At 51.4% G+C, this 20512-nt stretch overlaps 1 protein-coding gene across 1 annotated transcript in view; it reads left to right on the top strand.

Annotated features, from left to right (window-relative positions):
* Positions 1-20512, top strand: part of TOM1L2 (target of myb1 like 2 membrane trafficking protein) — a 67991-nt gene that overhangs the window by 31978 nt on the left and 15501 nt on the right. Inside the window, 5 exon segments of the mRNA XM_060260849.1 lie at positions 4770-4903; positions 7087-7135; positions 7339-7465; positions 7616-7736; positions 14397-14472. Of these exon segments, the coding sequence (XP_060116832.1) occupies positions 4770-4903; positions 7087-7135; positions 7339-7465; positions 7616-7736; positions 14397-14472 (507 nt within the window).

Below are 20512 nucleotides of genomic sequence, written 5' to 3'. Positions count from 1 at the left end.
TTCATCTACCTCACAGGGTGTCTGTTGTGAGGAGGAAGGTAAAGGAAGTTGTGAGCCGCTCTGAGACTCTTCGGAGTGGAGGGCGGGATATAAATCCAATATCTTCATTTACCTCACAGGGTGTCTGTTGTGGGGGAGGAAGGGAAAGGAGATTGTGAGCCGCTCTGAGACTCTTCGGAGTGGAGGGCGGGATATAAATCCAATATCTTCATCTACCTCACAGGGTGTCTGTTGTGGGGGAGGAAGGGAAAGGAGATTGTGAGCCGCTCTGAGACTCTTCGGAGTGGAGGGCGGGATATAAATCCAATATCTTCATCTACCTCACAGGGTGTCTGTTGTGGGGGAGGAAGGGAAAGGAGATTGTGAGCCACTCTGAGACTCTTCGGAGTGGAGGGCGGGATATAAATCCAATATCTTCATCTACCTCACAGGGTGTCTGTTGTGGGGGAGGAAGGTAAAGAAGGTTGTGAGCCGCTCTGAGACTCTTTGGAGTGGAGGGCGGGATATAAATCCAATATCTTCATCTACCTCACAGGGTGTCTGTTGTGGGGGAGGAAGGTAAAGAAGGTTGTGAGCCGCTCTGAGACTCTTCGGAGTGGAGGGCGGGATATAAATCCAATATCTTCATCTACCTCACAGGGTGTCTGTTGTGAGGAGGAAGGTAAAGGAAGTTGTGAGCCGCTCTGAGACTCTTCGGAGTGGAGGGCGGGATATAAATCCAATATCTTCATTTACCTCACAGGGTGTCTGTTGTGGGGGAGGAAGGGAAAGGAGATTGTGAGCCGCTCTGAGACTCTTCGGAGTGGAGGGCGGGATATAAATCCAATATCTTCATCTACCTCACAGGGTATCTGTTGTGGGGGAGGAAGGGAAAGGAGATTGTGAGCCGCTCTGAGACTCTTCGGAGTGGAGGGCGGGATATAAATCCAATATCTTCATCTACCTCACAGGGTGTCTGTTGTGGGGGGGAGGAAGGTAAAGGAGATAGTGAGCCGCTCTGAGACTCTTCGGAGTGGAGGGTGGGATATAAATCCAATATCTTCATCTACCTCACAGGGTGTCTTTTGTGGGGGTGGAAGGGAAAGGAGATTGTGAGCCGCTCTGAGACTCTTTGGAGTGGAGGGCGGGATATAAATCCAATATCTTCATCTACCTCACAGGGCGTCTGTTGTGGTGGAGGAAGATGAAGGAGATTGTGAGCCGCTCTGAGACTCTTCGGAGTGGAGGGCAGGATAGAAATCCAATATCTTCTTCTTCTTCATCTTCCTCATGCCACTGTGGCCACATAGGAGAAAGTAATTGAACAAGTATGATGCGAGGAAGGTTTTATTGTGACAATTCTAATTCAGGAAGCTTTTTCAGGTAGATGCTTAGCTGATATAATTTACTATACCTTCCAGTGATGTCAAGGGTGTGTGGCATATGCAAATAAGTTGTGCTAATGAGCTTCAGCACCTCTTTTTTCTACAAAAAGACCCCTAATTTTCCGAGTTTCCTCCCTTGAAAGATGGTCTGCGGTTGACTTCTTCGTTTCCAAAGCAGCTGATCTTTTTTTTGTAAGTGGGAATCCAGTGTCTCATGTGCTCCGATGCCCCAGCTGTATGGATTCACGGCATTTTCGCAGGCTCGCCTGATCTTATCGGATCTCAGGAGCTAAGCAGGGGCAGCTCTGGTTAGTACAGTTTTTAGGGGGAGAGACTGTGGCTTTACGGTAGAACACCTGCTTGACGTGCACGCTCAACCCCCTGCATCCAGGGGTGGAATTCTAGCAGGAGCTCCTTTGCGTATTAGGCCACACATCCCTGATGGAGCCAATCCGCCAAGGGCTCACAAGGCTCTTTTTTGTAAGCTCCAGGAGGATTGGCTACATCAGGGGTGTGTGGCCTAATATGCAAAGGAGCTCCTGATAGAATTCCACCCCTGCCTGCACCTCCCATTAAAAGGACCAGGCAGGAGGTGATGGGAAAAGATTCTGCCTGGAGAGCCGCTGCCAGTCTGTCTTTGACGGATTCATTATAACCAGGGCTTTCTTTGTAGCAGGTTTACAAGATGATGCATGGGATGGAGAAAGTAGAGAAAGAAGTACTTTTCTCCCTTTCTCACAATACAAGAACTCGTGGGCATTCGATGAAATTGCTGAGCAGACAGGTTAAAACGGATAGAAGGAAGTCCTTCACCCAAAGGGTGATTAACATGTGGAATTCACTGCCACAGGAGGTGGTGGCGGCCACAAGTATAGCCACCTTCAAGAGGGGTTTAGATAAAAATATGGAGCACAGGTCCATCAGTGGCTATTAGCCACAGTGTGTGTGTATATATAAAATTTTTTGCCATTGTGTGACACAGAGTGTTGGACTGGATGGGCCACTGGCCTGATCCAACATGGCTTCTCTTATGTTCTTATTAACTCCTTCGGATATTAGGTCACACACTCCTGATGTAGCCAATCCTCCGGGAGCTTACAAAGCTCCTGTACTAAGAGCCCTGTAAGCTCTTGGAGGATTGGCTACATGGAGTGTGTGGCCTAATACGCAAAGGAGTTCCCCCTACAAAAAAAGCTCTGAGTCTAAGGCAGCTTTATGTATTTGGAAAGGGACTGTGGCTCGGTTGCAGAACTTGGCATGTGGAAGTTCCCAGGTTCAAATTTCCGGCATCTCCAGTTTAGAAGGACCAGACAGCAGGGGATGGGAAAGACCTCTGCCTGAGACCCTGGAGAGCTACTTCCAGTCTGAGTAGCCACGGCTGACCTCAATGGACCAAGGGTCTGATTCAGTAGAAGGCAGCTTCTTTCCTACCCCAGTTTGGTTAAAGAGCAGCGGACACTAATCTGTAGAACCAGGTTTGATTCCCCACTTCTGATTGGTAAGACAGCTTCACACAGACAGGAGCCATGATTTGATTTCCCCACTCCTCCGCCACGTGCAGCTGATGGTGTGATCTTGGACCAGTCCCAGTTCTCTCGGAGCTGCCCTCGAAAGGGCAGTTTCTGTCAGAGCTCTCTTAGCCCCACCTACCTCACAGGGTGTCTGTTGTGGGGAGAGGAAGAGAAGGCGATTGTAAGCTGCCCCAAGACTTCTTTGGGTAGTGAAGGGCCAACATTACTTCTTCTGTCCCCTTGCTTTTCTCTCATTCTCTCTCTCTCATAAGAGAAGCCATGTTGGATCAGGCCAGTGGCCCATCCAGTCCAACACTCTGTGTCACATAAGAACATAAGAGAAGCCCTGTTGGATCAGGCCAGTGGCCCATCCAGTCCAACACTCTGTGTCACATAAGAACATAAGAGAAGCCATGTTGGATCAGGCCAATGGCCCATCCAGTCAACACTGAGTCACATAAGAACATAAGAGAAGCCATGTTGGATCAGGCCAATGGCCCACCCAGTCCAACACTCTGTGTCACATAAGAACATAAGAGAAGCCATGTTGGATCAGGCCAGTGGCCCATCCAGTCCAACACTGTGTGTCACTTAAGAACATAAGAGAAGCCCTGTTGGATCAGGCCAGTGGCCCATCCAGTCCAACACTCTGTGTCACATAAGAACATAAGAGAAGCCATGTTGGATCAGGCCAATGGCCCATCCAGTCAACACTGAGTCACATAAGAACATAAGAGAAGCCATGTTGGATCAGGCCAGTGGCCCACCCAGTCCAACACTCTGTGTCACATAAGAACATAAGAGAAGCCATGTTGGATCAGGCCAGTGGCCCATCCAGTCCAACACTGTGTGTCACTTAAGAACATAAGAGAAGCCCTGTTGCATCAGGCCAGTGGCCCATCCAGTCCAATACTCTGTGTTACAAAAGAACATAAGAGAAGCCATGTTGGATCAGGCCAGTGGCCCATCCAGTCCAACACTCTGTGTCACAAAGTGGCCAAAAAAACCAGGCGCCATCAAGAGGTCCATCAGTGGGGCCAGGACACTAGAAGGCCTCCCACTGTGCCCCCACAAGCACCAAGAATACAGAGCATTCCTGCCCCAGAACAAAAGCCATTCAGTCCAACACTCTGTGTCACACAGTGGCCAGAAAACCAGGTGCCATCAGGACGTCCATCAGTGGGGCCATAAGAACATAAGAGAAGCCATGTTGGATCAGGCCAAGGGCCCATCCGGTCCAACACTCTGTTTCACACAGTTGCCACAAAAAAAACCCCCAGGTGCCATCAGGAGGTTCATCAGTGGGGCCAGGACACCAGAAGCCCTCCGACTGTGCCCCCCCCCCCAAGCACCAAGAATACAGAGCATCACTGCCCCAGACATTGTGTTCCCTCTAGACCAGGAGTAGGGAACAGTGGCTCTCCAGCTGTTTTTTGCCTACAACTCCCATCAGCCCCAGCCAGCATGGCCAATGGCTGGGGCTGATGGGAGTTGTAGGCAAAAAACAAAAACGAAAACGGAGAGCCACTGTTCCCTACCCGCGCTCTACACCTTGTGGCTAATAGCCACCTCTGCTCCATATGCTTATCCAATCCCCTCTTGAAGCTCTCTCTCTGTGTCTCATTCCCTCTGGCTTTCACAGATGGGTACACTTCTGTCGCCATTGAAGATGGACCAGTTGGGGCCGGGGGCTCAACACGCACATTCTGCCACAGGGTCGGGGCTGCCCGCTTTTGTACCAACCTCCTCCCGCTTTACACTGTGATCCTGGCTCAGATTAAACAGAGGAACTCCCTGCAAAAGCCCCCTGCCCCATCGACTCAGGGAGTTGCTTCTTTTCGAGTGTGCGTGCCGCATCACCCCTAAGCGTCCCGTTATTTCGTTCCTCCCCCAGGAGCTGAACCGGACGTGTCGAGCCATGCAGCAAAGGATCGTGGAACTCATCTCCCGGGTGTCCAACGAAGAAGTCACGGAAGAGCTCCTGCACGTGAACGACGACCTGAACAACGTCTTCCTCCGATACGAAAGGTGGCCCTTCCCAGTCCCTCCTCAAGCTCTTAACTCCCCTTTTGCCTCAGCTAAACACAGCAGGAGCTCCGTCACAGGGAGGGATGAATGTGGCTTTGCAAGAGGCCGTCTGGGTTTTGCTGGTCTGATCGAGGTGGGGACGTGGATCGGTGGTAGAGCGTCTGGTTGAAGGAGAAGGAGGATTGCAGGTTTCTACCCCGCCCTTCTCTCTGAATCAGAGACTCAGAGCGGCTTTCAATCTCCTAGATCTTCTCCCCCCACAACAGACACCCTGTGAGAGGGCTCTCACAGCAGCTGCCCTTTCAAGGCCAGCTCTGCAAGCGCTATGACTGATCCGAGGCCATTCCAGCAGCTGCAAGTGGAGGAGTGGGGAATCCAACCCGGTTCTCCCAGATAAGAGAGCTATGGCTGACCCAAGGCCATTCCAGCAGTTGCAAGTGGAGGAGTGGGGAATCAAACCCGGTTCTCCCAGATAAGAGAGCTCTGGCTGACCCAAGGCCATTCCAGCAGCTGCAAGTGGAGGAGTGGGGAATCAAACCCGGTTCTCCCAGATAAGAGCCCACACATCTCCAGTTAAGAGCCCCTGGCATCTCCAGTTAAGAGCCCCTGGCATCTCCAGTTAAGAACATAACATCAGAAGAGCCCTGCTGGGCCAGATCAGTGAAAGTCTGTCTAGTCCAGACTCCTGTCTCACGCCTTCCCTCTATAAGAATGTCAGAAGAGCCCTGCTGGATCAGACAGTGAGGGTCCATCCAGTCCAGCATCCCATCTCACCTAGTAGCCAACCAGTTCTTCTGAAGGACCAACAGCAGGGCACAGAGGCCGAGGCCTTCCCCTGAGAAGGACATCACATTTGCTCTCTGCAATGCATTAAGGTTTCAGCTGCTGCAGTAAATTCAGGAGTCACGTCCCTTTCCTTGAACAGCACCATAAACCTCTTTTATGCACCCACCCCAAAGAGCCAGTTTGGTGTAGTGGTTAAGGGTGAGGACTCTTATCTGGGAGAACTCAGTTTGATTCCCCACTCCTCCACTTGCAGCTGCTGGAATGACCTTGGGTCAGCCACAGCTCTCTTATCTGGGAGAACCGGGTTTGATTCCCCACTCCTTCACTTGCAGCTGCTGGAATGGCCTTGGGTCAGCCAGAGCTCTCTTATCTGGGAGAACCGGGTTTGATTCCCCACTCCTCCACTTGCAGCTGCTGGAATGGCCTTGGGTCATCCAGAGCTCTCTTATCTGGGAGAACCGGGTTTGATTCCCCACTCCTCTACTTGCAGCTGCTGGAATGGCCTTGGGTCAGCCATAGCTCTCGCAGGAGTTGTCCTTGAAAGGGCAGCTGCTGTAAGAGCTCTCTCTGCCCCACCTACCTCACAGGGTGTCTGTTGTATGTGGCGGGGAGGGAAGGTAAAAGAGATTGTGACCGCTCTGAGATTCAGAGTACAGGGCGGGATATAAATCCAATATTTTCTTCTTCTAATGTACTTGGATGGGCAGGTTCCTCCTTCTTGCCTCCTGGGATTGTCACCAAGGGAGTCTCTACAGCTTTCTGCTTTTTAGAAGAAGAAGAAGAAGAATTGCAGATTTATACCCCGCCCTTCTCTCTGAATCAGAGACTCAGAGCGGCTTACAATCTCCTATATCTTCTCCTCCCACAACAGACACCCTGTGAGGTGGGTGAGGCTGAAAGGCTCTCACAGCAGCTGCCCTTTCAAGGACAACTCCTGAGATTGCTATGGCTGACCCAAGGCCATTCCAGCAGGTGCAAGTGGAGGAGTGGGGAATCAAACCCAGTTTTCCCAGACAAGAGTCCACACACTTAACCACTACACCAACTGGCTCACCAACTTTTAATGTCTTACGTCTGGGGCAGCAATGCTCTGTCGTCTTGGTGCTTGTGGGGGCAATCGTGGGAGGGTTTCTGCAGTCCTTTCTCTGCTGGTGGACCTCTTGATGGCCCCTGGGTTTTGGCCACTGTGGCTGAGATCACACCCACTCAATAATGCACTTTCAGTCCACTTCCAATGCACGTTGCACCTGGATTTTGCCAGTTCCCACCAGTAAAATCCAGTTGGAAAGTGCATTATTTAGTATGTGTGATCGCAGTCTGTGAGACACAGAGCGTCCAACATGGCTACTCTTACGTTACTTCTTAATCTCTCCTCCTCTTCTCATTTTGCCACGCAGGTTTGAGCGGTACCGGTTGGGCCGGTCGACGCAGAACGCCAGCAACGGGGTAAGTGAGGCTTTTCAGTCAGGGGCACCATTTCTCCACCGCTAAATCCTTAACCCTCGGAAGATTGTCCGACACACCTCTCCGCGGTGCCATCCGCGGGGCTAAACAGGGCACCCTCGCATGTTTGAGACGGGGCCTGCGTTCGAAAAGCGTTGCCCGACAGAACGTCTCACTCCCGGTTCTTCCGACCCATGGCCTCGCAGGTTCTCAACGAAGTGACCGAGGACAACTTGATAGACCTGGGACCTGGCTCCCCAGCTGTGGTCAGCCCCATGGTTGGAAACAACGCTCCTCCGGCAGCTACCTTGTCTACCCAGCTCGCTGGGCTAGGTGAGTGTTTTGCCAAGGAAACACTGCTGAAGAGCTAGTTTTGGAAATGGGCCAGTGTTTCCCCAAAGACGACGACGAGGAGGAGTTTCTCGGTCGGCTTGACTTCCCGCGGCTTCTCCCTCATCCCTTTCTTGTCCCGCTCCTCTGCAGATCTGGGCGCCAACAACGTGAGCGGGACGCTCGGCTCCCTCCAGCCCTCCGCCAACCCCCGCGACGACTTCGACATGTTCGCGCAGACGCGAGGCGGTTCGTTGGCCGAGCAGCGCAAGAAGTACGTGGGAGCTGAAGGCGGCGGATGGGCGGGGCGAGGGTTTGCTTGGGTCACTTCAGGGACTCTGTGGACCAGAAGCCGTCCTGTGGGGCATGAGGTGCAAAAGCTGGTTCTGGTTATAGGGCCTGAAGTGGGTGAGACATCGGGGAGGGGGCTGAGATTTCAGCAAAGGTGGCTTTTCTCTTGTTACGTCCAAATGGCAATTTCTGACCCTCCTCAAGGCCCCCTGTTGAAATCCTCCCAGTGACCTTGTAAGGCAGGCTGGTAGCCCTCCGTTACAGATCAGAGGCTGTCAGGGGTGGCCAAACTTGCTTAACGTTAAGAGCCCCATAGAATACATGTCAGATGTTTGAGAGCTGCAAGACATGAACGTCAGATGTTTGAGAGCCACAAGAGAGGGAGGGAGGGAGGAGAAGAAGATATTGAATTTATATCCCACCCTATACTCTGAATCTCAGAGTCTCAGAGCGGTCACAATCGCCTTTACCTTCCTCCACCCCACAACAGACACTCTGTGAGGTGGGTGGGGCTGAGAGAGCTCTTATAGCAGTTGTCCTTTCAAGCACAACCCCTACAAGAGCTATGGCTGACGCAAGGCCATTCCAGCAGCTGCAAGTGGAGGAGTGGGGAATCCAACCCAATTCTCCCAAATAAGAGAGCTCTGGCTGACCCAAGGCCATTCCAGCAGCTGCAACTGGAGGAGTGGGGAATCAAACCCGGTTCTCCCAGATAAGAGAGCTATGGCTGACCCAAGGCCATTCCAGCAGCTGCAAGTGGAGGAGTGGGGAATCAAACCCAGTTCTCCCAAATAAGAGAGCTATGGCTGACCCAAGGCCATTCCAGCAGGTGCAAGTGGAGGAGTGGGGAATCAAACCCGGTTCTCCCAGATAAGAGAGCTGTGGCTGACCCAAGGCCATTCCAGCAGCTGCAAGTGGAGGAGTGGGGAATCAAACCCGGTTCTCCCAGATAAGAGAGCTGTGGCTGACCCAAGGTCATTCCAGCAGCTGCAAGTGGAGGAGTGGGGAATCAAACCTGGTTCTCCCAGATAAGAGAGCTGTGGCTGACCCAAGGAATTTGAGGAGGGGGAATTTGAATGAAATTGCTGAGCAGTCAGGTTAGGACTGATGAAAGGAAGTCCTTTTTCACCCCAAGGGAGATTGACACATGGAATTCACAGCCACAGGAGGTGGTGGCGGCTACAACCATAGATAGCTTTAAGAGGGGATTGGATAAGCATCTGGAACAGAGGTCCATCAGTGGCTCTTAGCCACAGCGTATTGTTGGAACTCTCTGTCTGGGGCAGTGATGATCTGTATTCTTGGTGCTGGGAGAGGGGCACAGTGGGAGGGCTTCTAGCCCCACTGTTGGACCTCCTGATGGCACCTGGGTTTTTTGGCCCCTGTGTGACGCAGAGTGTTGAACTGGATGGGCCATTGGCCTGATCCAACATGGCTTCTCTTATGTCTTTCCTTCCTTCTGTCTTTCCGTCCTTCCCTCCCTATTGTTGGAACTCTCTGTCTGGGGCAGTGATGCTCTGTCTTCTTGGTGCTTGTGGGGGGGGGGGGGCAACAGTGGGAGGGCTTCTAGTGTCCTGGCCCCACTGGTGGACCTCCTGATGGCACCTGGGTTTTTTGGCCCCTGTGTGACACAGAGTGTTGAACTGGATGGGCCATTGGCCTGCTCTAACATGGCTTCTCTTTTGTCCTTCCTTCTGTCTTTTCGTCCTTCTGTCCTTCCCTCCCTATTGTTGGAACTCTCTGTCTGGGGCAGTGATGCTCTGTCTTCTTGGTGCTTGGGGGGGGGGGGCAACAGGGTGAGGGCTTCTAGTGTCCTGGCCCCACTGGTGGACCTCCTGATGGCACCTGGGTTTTTTGGCCCCTGTGTGACACAGAGTGTTGGACTGGATGGGCCATTGGCCTGATCCAATATGGCTTCTCTTATGTTCTTATGTCTGGGACAGGGATGCTCTGTATTTTTGGTGCTGGGGGGGCAACAGTGGGAGGGCTTCTAGTGTCCTGGCCCCACTGGTGGACCTCCTGATGGCACCTGGATTTTTCTGGCACACTGTGTGACACAGAATGTTGGACTGGAGGGGCCGTTGGTGTGATCCAACAGGGCTTCTCTTATGCTCTTATGTTGTGTGGGGAGGGGGCCGCTGCTGACCTGGACTTTGCATTTCAGTCCCTTTGCTTCTCCAGTCCCAGAATCACAGGTAATTGCAACTGAAAGGATTATTTTTCTGTGCCTGGAGACCAGCTGCCAGTCCGTGCAGTTGTTGGCATGTCAGACTAGGATCCGGGAGCCAGGTTCGAATCCCCTTCAGTTGCTCCCTTTTTTTCTCTCTCAGCCTAGCCAGTGGGTGGGTGCTGTGATGATAAAATGGAGGAGGGGGAGGACGGCATTATAGTCTGCTCTGAGTTGTCCCGGGAGAGCAAAAAGCAGGATGCAAATAACTAAAATGGACATCACGAAACAAGATAAATCTAAGGTCTGCATCCACGTTGGAGAGCTTCAGAGAAGTGTGTACTATGGAACAATTGCTTCTTACCAGCAATGCAGCGAGCAGTAGTTTTTTTCCCCTGCAGACTGCAGCTTTTCTACACTAAGACCATCTTGTTCGGCTCAATCACTTATGTCAATAGAAGCTGTTATTATGGCTGACGTCACCTTTTCGATAGCTGAAAACAGATGCACTGGAGACCCTCTGGAAGAAAAGCAGATAGGATCTTTCCGAGTCTCCCGGTTGCTTTGGAAGGAGAGACGGGTTCTTGAATTCAGTCCTTGGGCTCCATCTTGTGGCTGAATTCATGGGCATGTTTTCATAACCAACTCCTTGTCCTTAGCATGCTGGCAACTTGTGGGCTCTGGGAAGACTTAAGAACATCAGAAGAGCCCTGCTGGATCAAGACCAGGGAGGGTCCATCTAGTGCAGCTTCCTGCCTCACACAGTGGCCACCCAATTCCTCTGAAAGGCCAACAACAGGACCCAGAGGCCGAGACCTTCCCCTGAGAAGAACCTCAGAAGAGCCCTGCTGGATCAGGCCAGAGATGGTCCATCTAGTCCAGCCTCCTGCCTCACAGTGGCCACCCAGTTCTCTGGAGGGCCAACAACAGGACACAGAGGCCAAGGCCTTCCCCTGAGAGGAACATCAGAAGAGCCCTGCTGGACCAGACCAGGGAGGGTCCGTCTAGCCCAGCATCCTGTCTCACACAGCGGCCAATCCGTTGTCCTGGAAGGCCAACAATCAAGACACAGAGGTCAGGGTTTTGCCATGAGGTTGTCTCCTACTACTGTGTTCCAGAGGTCGACTGCTTCTGAATACGGAGGTTCTCTTTGCACACTCTTTATTTGATTTATACCTCACCTTTCTCTCCGGCGGGGACCTCGTTCTCCTCTCCCCCCTTTTATCCTCGCAACAACCCTGTGAGGTAGTTTAGGCTGAGAGGGCGTGACTGGCCCAAGGACCACCAGCGAGCTTCCATGAAAGAGAGGGGGTTCAAACCTGGGTCTCCCAGCTCCTACTCTGACACTATGACTATTACACCGCAGAAAAGGGCAACTAAAATGATTAAAGGGCTGGAACACCTTCCCTATGAAGAAAGGTTGAAACGCTTAGGGCTCTTTAGCTTGGAGAAACGTCGACTGAGGGGTGACATGATAGAAGTTTACAAGATAATGCATGGGATGGAGAAAGTAGAGAAAGAAGTACTTTTCTCCCTTTCTCACAATACAAGAACTCGTGGGCATTCGATGAAATTGCTGAGCAGACAGGTTAAAACGGATAAAAGGAAGTACTTTTTCACCCAAAGGGTGATTAACATGTGGAATTCACTGCCACAGGAGGTGGTGGCGTCCACAAGCATAGCCACCTTCAAGAAGGGGTTAGATAAAAATATGGAGCAGAGGTCCATCAGTGGCTATTAGCCACAGTGTGTGTGTGTGTGTGTGTGTGTGTGTGTGTGTATATATATATATATATATATATATATATTTGGCTGCTGTGTGACACAGAATGTTGGACTGGATGGGCCATTGGCCTGATCTAACATGGCTTCTCTTATGTTCTTAACGGAGGATCCCAGCGGCCGTCACAACATCCTCCAGCAGCGAATGTCACATTTTGATCACTCTCAGTCAGTTCAATCAATCTGCACATTCTAATCGGTATTTTTCTTTTTGGCCATCCTCAACCTGTTGAGATTGTGGGCCGCTCTGAGACTCTGAAATTCGGAGTGGAGGGTGGGATAAATGGCCTGGGACCTGCCTACCTTCGGGACTGCCTCTCCCCATATGCGCCCCAGAGAACACTGCGTTCAGGGTCCCCAGATCTTCTTGAACATACATATGAACATATGAAGCTGCCTTATACTGAATCAGACCCTCGGTCCATCGAAGTCAGTCTTGTCTACTCAGACTGGCAGCAGCTCTCCAGGGTCTCAAGTTGAGGGTTTTCATGCCTACTTGCCTTTTGAGTTGGAGATGCCGGGGATTGAACCTGGGACCTTCTGCTTACCAAGCAGATGCTCTACCACTGAGCCACCGTCCCTCCCCTGATGAACATAGGAAGCTGCCTTCTACTGAATCAGACCCCCCTGGGTCCATCAAAGTCAGTCTTGTCTACTCAGACTGGCAGCGGCTCTCCAGGGTCTCAAGCGGAGGTTTTTCACGCCTATTTGCCTGGACCCTTTTTAGTTGGAGATGCTGGGGATTGAACCTGGGACCTTCTGCTTACCAAGCAGATGCTCTACCACTGAGCCACCGTCCCTCCCCTTCTTCTTCAGATTCCTGGACTGCAAGAAGTTCGACTGTCCACCGCTAGAGCCAGAGCGTTTTCGACCATAGCCCCCCCCATGGAATGCCCTCCCCGAAAACATCAGGGCTCTGCGGGACCTGCCACAGTTCTACCGGGCCCGTAAGGCCAAACTATTTAAGCTTGCCTTCAACTGTTAAAAAGAGCCCCGTGGCGCAGAGTAGTAAAGCTGCTGTTCTGCAGTCCTAAGCTCTGCTCATGATCTGAGTTCGATCCCCGGTGGAAGCTGGGTTTTCAGGTAGCCGGCGCCAGGTTGACTCAGCCTTCCATCCTTCCGAGGTCGGTCAAATGAGTCCCCAGCTTGCTGGGGGGAAAGTGTAGATGACTACAATACAAGAACTCGTGGGCATTCCATGAAATTGCTGAGCAGACAGGTTAGAACGGATAAAAGGAAGTACTTCTTCATCCAAAGGGTGATTAACATGTGGAATTCACTGCCACAGGAGGTGGTGGCGGCCACAAGCATGGCCACCTTCAAGAGGGGTTTAAGATAAAAATGTGGAGCAGAGGTCCATCAGTGGCTATTAGCCACAGTGTGTGTGTGTGTGTGTGTGTGTGTATAAATTTTTTGGCCACTGTGTGACACAGAGTGTTGGACTGGATGGGCCATTGGCCTGATCCAACATGGCTTCTCTTATGTTCTTATGTGACACAGAGTGTTGGACTGGATGGGCCATTGGCCTGATGCAACATGGCTTCTCTTATGTTCTTATGTGACACAGAGTGTTGGACTGGAGGGGCCACTGGCCTGATCCAACAGGGCTTCTCTTATGTTCTTCCGTGACACAGAGTGTTGGACTGGAGGGGCCACTGGCCTGATCCAACAGGGCTTCTCTTATGTTCTTCTGTGACACAGAGTGTTGGACTGGAGGGGCCACTGGCCTGATCCAACAGGGCTTCTCTTATGTTCTTATGTGACACAGAGTGTTGGACTGGATGGGCCACTGGCCTGATCCAACAGGGCTTCTCTTATGTTCTTATGTGACACAGAGTGTTGGACTGGAGGGGCCACTGGCCTGATCCAAAAGGGCTTCTCTTATGTTCTTCTGTGACACAGAGTGTTGGACTGGATGGGCCATTGGCCTGATCCAACATGGCTTCTCTTATGTTCTTATGACTGGGGAAGGCAATGGCAAACCACCCCGTAAAAAAGCCTGCCGTGAAAACGTTGTGAAAGCAACGTCACCCCAGAGTCGGAAACGACTGATGCTTGCACAGGGGACCTTTCCTTTCCTCAGCAGTTAAAGGGAGGTAGCAAATGTCCCACAGCATTGACAATCCCACCGGACAAATATAGATATTCAGAAGCATCAACGTGCATCTTGGATTTTATGGTTATAATTTGTGGATTGATTTTATTGTGTATTGTTTGTAATATTCGATGTGTTTCTTGTTAGCCGTCCTGAGCCCATTAGGGAAGGGCGGGATATAAATTCAATAAAATAAATAAAATAACTATAAAATAACTATAAACGGATAAAAGGAAGTACTTCTTCACCCAAAGGGTGATTAACATGTGGAATTCACTGCCACAGGAGGTGGTGGCGGCCACAAGCATGGCCACCTTCAAGAAGGGGTTAGATAAAAATATGGAGCAGAGGTCCATCAGTGGCTATTAGCCACAGTGTGTATGTGTGTGTATATATATATATATATATATTTGGCCGCTGTGTGACACAGAGTGTTGGACTGGATGGGCCATTGGCCTGATCTAACATGACTTCTCTTATGTTCTTATGTTCTAAATCCAATATCATCACCAGCCTCATTGGATGCTCTTGAGTTCTAGTCCTTTGGGCTTTCCTCACTGCCCGGTTCTTCACCGTGCCCGTCTCTTTTTATCTCACAGCACGACCTACGACGACTCGCAGGCCGTTCGAGAGGTGGCATCCGCTCTGGGGAGCCGGAAACAGACCGCGGGAGGGGTAGGTCACGTGTGCGCCATTTTGCGTTGCGCGCAGAGCGTTTCCGTTTCCCAGCTCCTTCTGGAGCACTGAATGCAAGCGCCCCATGCTCTGTGCTCACGGGTTCCGAGGCTTCGGTGCCCCGTGCGGAGTGTGCAGGGGAAGAGCCCTTTGCCACATCTTTGCAGCAGACGCCACTAGATGGGGCTTTGGGTCAAGAGTGCAGTGAAAGGGGTTGAACTTGAAGTCTGCATAAGGCTACCAGCTGCCTGGATCTGTAGGGAAGTTATGATACCACAGCTGTCTGGTTACCCGCTCTTCTCAGAAACCATATGAACATCTGAAGCTGCCTTCTACTGAATCAGACCCCCCTCGGTCCATCAAAGTCAGTCCCGTCTATTCAGACTGGCAGCGGCTCTCCAGGGTCTCAAGCGGAGGTTTTTCACGCCTATTTGCCTGGACCCTTTTGAGTTGGAGATGCCGCGGATGGAACCTGGGACTTTCTGCTTCCCAAGCAGACGCTCTGCCACTGAGCCACCGTCCCTCTGCTTAGACATATGAACCTATGAAGCTGGAGAGCCAGTTTGGTGTAGTGGTTAAGTGCACGGACTCTTATCTGGGAGAACCGGGTTTGATTCCCCACTCCTCCACTTGCACCTGCTGGAATGGCCTTGGGTCAGCCATAACTCTGGCAGAGGTTGTCCTTGAAAGGGCAGCTGCTGTGAGAGCCCTCTCCAGCCCCACCCACCTCACAGGGTGTCCGTTGTGGGGGAGGAAGGGAAAGGAGATTGTGAGCCGCTCTGAGACTCTTCGGAGTGGAGGGCGGGATATAAATCCAATATCTTCATCTTCTTCTTCCTTCTACTGAGTCAGACCCCCCTCTTGGTCCATCAAAGTCAGTCTTGTCTACTCAGACTGGCAGCGACTCTCCAGGGTCTCAAGCAGAGGTTGGACTCTTTTTAGTTGGAGATGCCGGGGATTGAACCTGGGACCTTCTGCTTACCAAGCAGATACTCTACCACTGCGCCACTGTCCCTCCCCAAACTGTACATATGAACATATATGAACCTATGAAGCTGCCTTCTACTGAATCAGACCCCCTCTTGGTCCATCAAAGTCAGTCTTGTCTACTCAGACTGGCAGCGGCTCTCCAGGGTCTCAAGCGGAGGTATTTCATGCCTATTTGCCTGGACCCTTTTTAATTGGAGATGCCGGGAATTGAACCTGGGACCTTCTGCTTCCCAAGCAGATGCTCTACCACTGAGCCACCGTCCCTCCCTCAAGTGCAACTCCAGTTACTCCCTTACATCCAGAGATTTTCTCAGAGATCTGAGCTGAACGGGGCAGCAGGAAGGACTCTTTTGAATTGTTTTCCCTTAATATTTGGGTGGCCTGTTTGTTTTTGTCTATTTGTTGGGGGGGAAAGAGGGTTGGGGAGGCCAGGGGGAGAGATGGCTTAACGTTCTGGCCCAGAGGAGAAATAAGTTGGGAGGAAACTGGGAAGGAGAACCACCGGGGTCCATGTTCCTGTCTAGGCCCCTGCTCCCTTTGGGTCCTGGTGCTGGTTGTCGCTTTCCTATCAGTGCCGCTCTTATCAGCTGAACGTGTTGTCATCTCAAAGGCCTCATATGCGTTAAGCCCACAGCTCAAAGTACTCGAAGGCGAGCTTCTTTCCTTTGACTTTGCTCACCTGCTGTGGTGTTGAAAGTTTTTGTTTGCACGCCCTTCAGCCCTTTCTCGAAGGCGTTGCTGATGTATCAGAATAGCCTCTTATTATCGATCGATGCAACACTTTATTTTGAGTGTACGATACCATATGTGTTTCTGCCCATAAAGAACCATAGCCGTTGGCACTTCCTGGATAGCCAGTTTGGTGTAGCGGTTAAGCGTGTGGACTCTTACCTGGGAGAACCGGGTATGATTCCCCACTCCTCCACTTGAAGCTGCTGGAATGGCCTTGGTTCAGCCATAGCTCTCTTATCCGGGAGAACCGGGTTTGATTCCCCACTCCTCCACTTGAAGCTGCTGGAATGGCCTTGGGTCAGCCATAGTTCTCTCATCTGGGAGAACCGGGTTTGATTCCCCACTCCTCCACTTGAAGCTGCTGGAATGGCCTTGGGTCAGCCAGAGCTCTCTTATCTGGGAGAACTGGGTTTGATTTCCCACTCCTCCACTTGAAGCTGCTGGAATGGCCTTGGGTCAGCCATAGCTCTCTTATCTGGGAGAACCCGGTTTGATTCCCCACTCTTCCACTTGAAGCTGCTGGAATGGTCTTGGTTCAGCCATAGCTCTCTTATCTGGGAGAACCGGGTATGATTCCCCACTCCTCCACTTGAAGCTGCTGGAATGGCCTTGGTTCAGCCATAGCTCTCTTATCTGGGAGAACCGGGTTTGATTCCCCACTCTTCCACTTGAAGCTGCTGAAATGGCCTTGGGTCAGCCATAGCTCTCTTATCTGGGAGAACCGGGTTTGATTCCCCACTCCTCCACTTGAAGCTGCTGGAATGGCCTTGGGTCAGCCATAGCTCTCTTATCTGGGAGAACCAGGTTTGATTCCCCACTCTTCCACTTGAAGCTGCTGGAATGGCCTTGGTTCAGCCATAGCTCTCTTATCTGGGAGAACCGGGTTTGATTCCCCACTCCTCCACTTGAAGCTGCTGGAATGGCCTTGGGTCAGCCATAGCTCTCTTATCTGGGAGAACTGGGTTTGATTCCCCACTCCTCCACTTGCACCTGCTGGAATGGGCTTGGATTAGCCAGAGCTCTTGCAGGAGTTGTCCTTGAAAGGGCAGCTGCTGTGAGAGCCCTCTCAGCCCCACCCACCTCACAGGGTGTCTGTTGTGGGGGAGGAAGGAGATTGTGAGCCCTCTGAGTCTCTGATTCAGAGAGAAAGGTGGGGTATAAATCTTCAGTCTTCTTCTTAAGGCTACACCAGGGGGCTAAGCGACACTCTGGTTTTGATAGCGATGGGGAGGAGAAGCTGGCCTCCTCCAGTTTTTACAGAAATCATTCACAACATAATTAGGAATGTCGGATCAATGCACAGCCTGACAGGTGTCAGGAGGGGGAGGCAGGAACATGGTATGGGGGCCACTGTCATCTGCACGATGATGGAAATACCTGGAAGCAAAGATGGTAGCTCTAGGATTCGCCAGAAATTCTATGAATATCACTTCTAGGGAATAACTGGAAGTGACAGCAGTAGCTCTAGGAATCACTGGGAAATGGTATACTTTTACCATTGAATTTCCAGCGATTGCTAGAGCAACCACTGTCACTTCCAGGTATTCCCACCCCCGAGAAGAGACACCATCATCCTTCACTAATTTTTTTTTAAATTTTAAAACTTTCCCATGTTGCCTCTCCAAGTTCTCCCTGGAACTCGGACCAGGGAATCCCACACCCCAACTGGGGTGGGACCAAATTTAAGATTAGGGAAGGGCACAAACCAGGAAAATGCAGTTTGGTTCGTGGTTCATGAGCCACTAACCATCATGCACTTTTAGCTGCTGAATGAACCAGTTTGGTTTGTGTGGTTTGTGGTTTGCTAGAATGGCCCTCCAGCAGGCTAGACGTAGCAAACTTAGAGGGTTTCTCTGTGTTACTCTCTTCTGCCTGCCTGTCACGTTTGGTGAGGATTGGACTTATGGGGCCAGAGTTATAGCCCCCCAAAGAAAGATCCCAGGAAAGTACTTTCTGGTGAAATGACCTGCCTGGTCATTTCCCAAGGAGGCACTTTCGGGGGTGGGGCATAACTCAGACCTCATAAATCCAATCCTCACTAAACTTGGAGGACACCTAGAGGAGAATCCGTTGGATATTTCTTGAAAGTTTGGTGTCTCTAGCTCGCGCGGTATACGTTCTGTACATTCCTGAAGTCTCCTGAACCTGCTCTTTTGACAGGTGCAGGTTCAGGAAGTGCAAGCTGGAGACATCTAAGTCACAGGGGACCTTCCCAAGATGCTCCTCTACATGTCCTCCAACTTCTGCTCCCCCTGTTGCTTTGAAATTGTGTATAGATTGAGCCTGGGCAGTCTGTCTGGGGATGTGAAGAAGACGACTGCAGATTTATACCCCGCCTTTCTCTCTGAATCAGAGACTCAGAGCGGCTTACAATCTCCTATATCTTCCTCCCCCCACAACAGACATTCTGTGAGGTGGGCGGGGCTGAGAGGGCTTCCACAACAGCTGCCCTTTCAAGGACAACTCCTGTGAGAGCTCTGGCTGACCCAAGGCCATTCCAGCAGGTGCAAGTGGAGGAGTGGGGAATCAAACCCGGTTCTCCCAGATAAGAGAGTTATGGCTGCCCCAAGGCAATTCCAGCAGCTGCAAGTGGAGGAGTGGGGAATCAAACCCGGTTCTCCCAGATAAGAGAGTTATGGCTGCCCCAAGGCCATTCCAGCAGCTGCAAGTGGAGGAGTGGGGAATCAAACCCCGTTCTCCCAGATAAGAGAGCTCTGGCTGACCCAAGGCCATTCCAGCAGGTGCAAGTGGAGGAGTGGGGAATCAAACCCGGTTCTCCCAGGTAAGAGAACTATGGCTGACCCAAGGCCATTCCAGCAGCTGCAAGTGGAGGAGTGGGGAATCAAACCCGGTTCTCCCAGATAAGAGAGCTCTGGCTGACCCAAGGTCATTCCAGCAGGTGCAAGTGGAGGAGTGGGGAATCAAACCCGGTTCTCCCAGATAAGAGAGTTCTGGCTGACCCAAGGCCATTCCAGCTTGTGCAAGTGGAGGAGTGGGGAATCAAACCCCGTTCTCCCAGATAAGAGAGCTCTGGCTGACCCAAGGCCATTCCAGCAGGTGCAAGTGGAGGAGTGGGGAATCAAACCCGGTTCTCCCAGGTAAGAGAACTATGGCTGACCCAAGGCCATTCCAGCAGCTGCAAGTGGAGGAGTGGGGAATCAAACCCGGTTCTCCCAGATAAGAGAGCTCTGGCTGACCCAAGGTCATTCCAGCAGGTGCAAGTGGAGGAGTGGGGAATCAAACCTGGTTCTCCCAGATAAGAGAGCTATGACTTACTCAAGGCCATTCCAGCAGCTTCAAGTGGAGGAGTGGGGAATCAAACCCGGTTCTCCCAGGTAAGAGAACTATGGCTGACCCAAGGCCATTCCAGCAGCTGCAAGTGGAGGAGTGGGGAATCAAACCCGGTTCTCCCAGATAAGAGAGCTCTGGCTGACCCAAGGTCATTCCAGCAGGTGCAAGTGGAGGAGTGGGGAATCAAACCTGGTTCTCCCAGATAAGAGAGCTATGACTTACTCAAGGCCATTCCAGCAGCTTCAAGTGGAGGAGTGGGGAATCAAACCCGGTTCTCCCAGATAAGAGTCTGCACACTTAACCGCTGCACCAAACTGGCTCTCTTTGTGTGTCCCTTCACGAATCTCCACAAACAGCTGGAAAGTGCCACAAACTTCACAAGCCGCGAACCAACCAAAATCTTTCACGAATTTTGGTTTAGGAGCCGGTTCGCGCCCATCCCTATTTAAGATATTTCACTTCTTCCTTGGCACCTCGGAACCTTTACCTTGTCTTTTTAAATGTTTATATGAAATCCCTAAAGTGCCTGGCTCTTGAGGGCACCTTGGGAAACATTTCCTCTCATCTGAGCTTCTCCTCATGTTTAGATTCTTTCAGGAGGCCATGGGATGAACGCTGTGGCCCCTGTGAGCATGGGGTGAGAAAAGAAAGAGCGGGGCTTTCCCAGTGGTGGCCCCAGTCTGTGAACCAGACCAAGCATATATGGGGGAGAGGGGGAAATATTTGTTTTCTCTCTTTTTAAGAAAATACTGCTGACCCACAGGTGGTGTTTTGTCCATCTTGACATTTCAGGTTTTATGCTTATTTCATCTATTTTTGTATCGTTCCTTCGAAGCTGAGTTAGCGTGAGCCAGCTCACAGCTTCTTAGCCTCCGGCTCGCACATTTTTGTCTCAGCTCAGGAAAAATGGCCCCAGAGCAAGCTAATTTATGCAGGAACTGTAAGGCCAGCAGCTCACAAAGTAGGATTTTTGCTCACAAGGCTCCACAGCTCAGAGGGAGTATTTATCGTAAGCCACGGCGGGGGG

Source organism: Heteronotia binoei, chromosome 20 (assembly GCF_032191835.1).
Source record: "Heteronotia binoei isolate CCM8104 ecotype False Entrance Well chromosome 20, APGP_CSIRO_Hbin_v1, whole genome shotgun sequence".
In the NCBI taxonomy this organism is placed as follows: domain Eukaryota; kingdom Metazoa; phylum Chordata; class Lepidosauria; order Squamata; family Gekkonidae; genus Heteronotia; species Heteronotia binoei.
The sequence above is the reverse complement of the archived record's forward strand: the minus strand, read 5'-3'. Positions and strand labels throughout refer to the sequence as shown.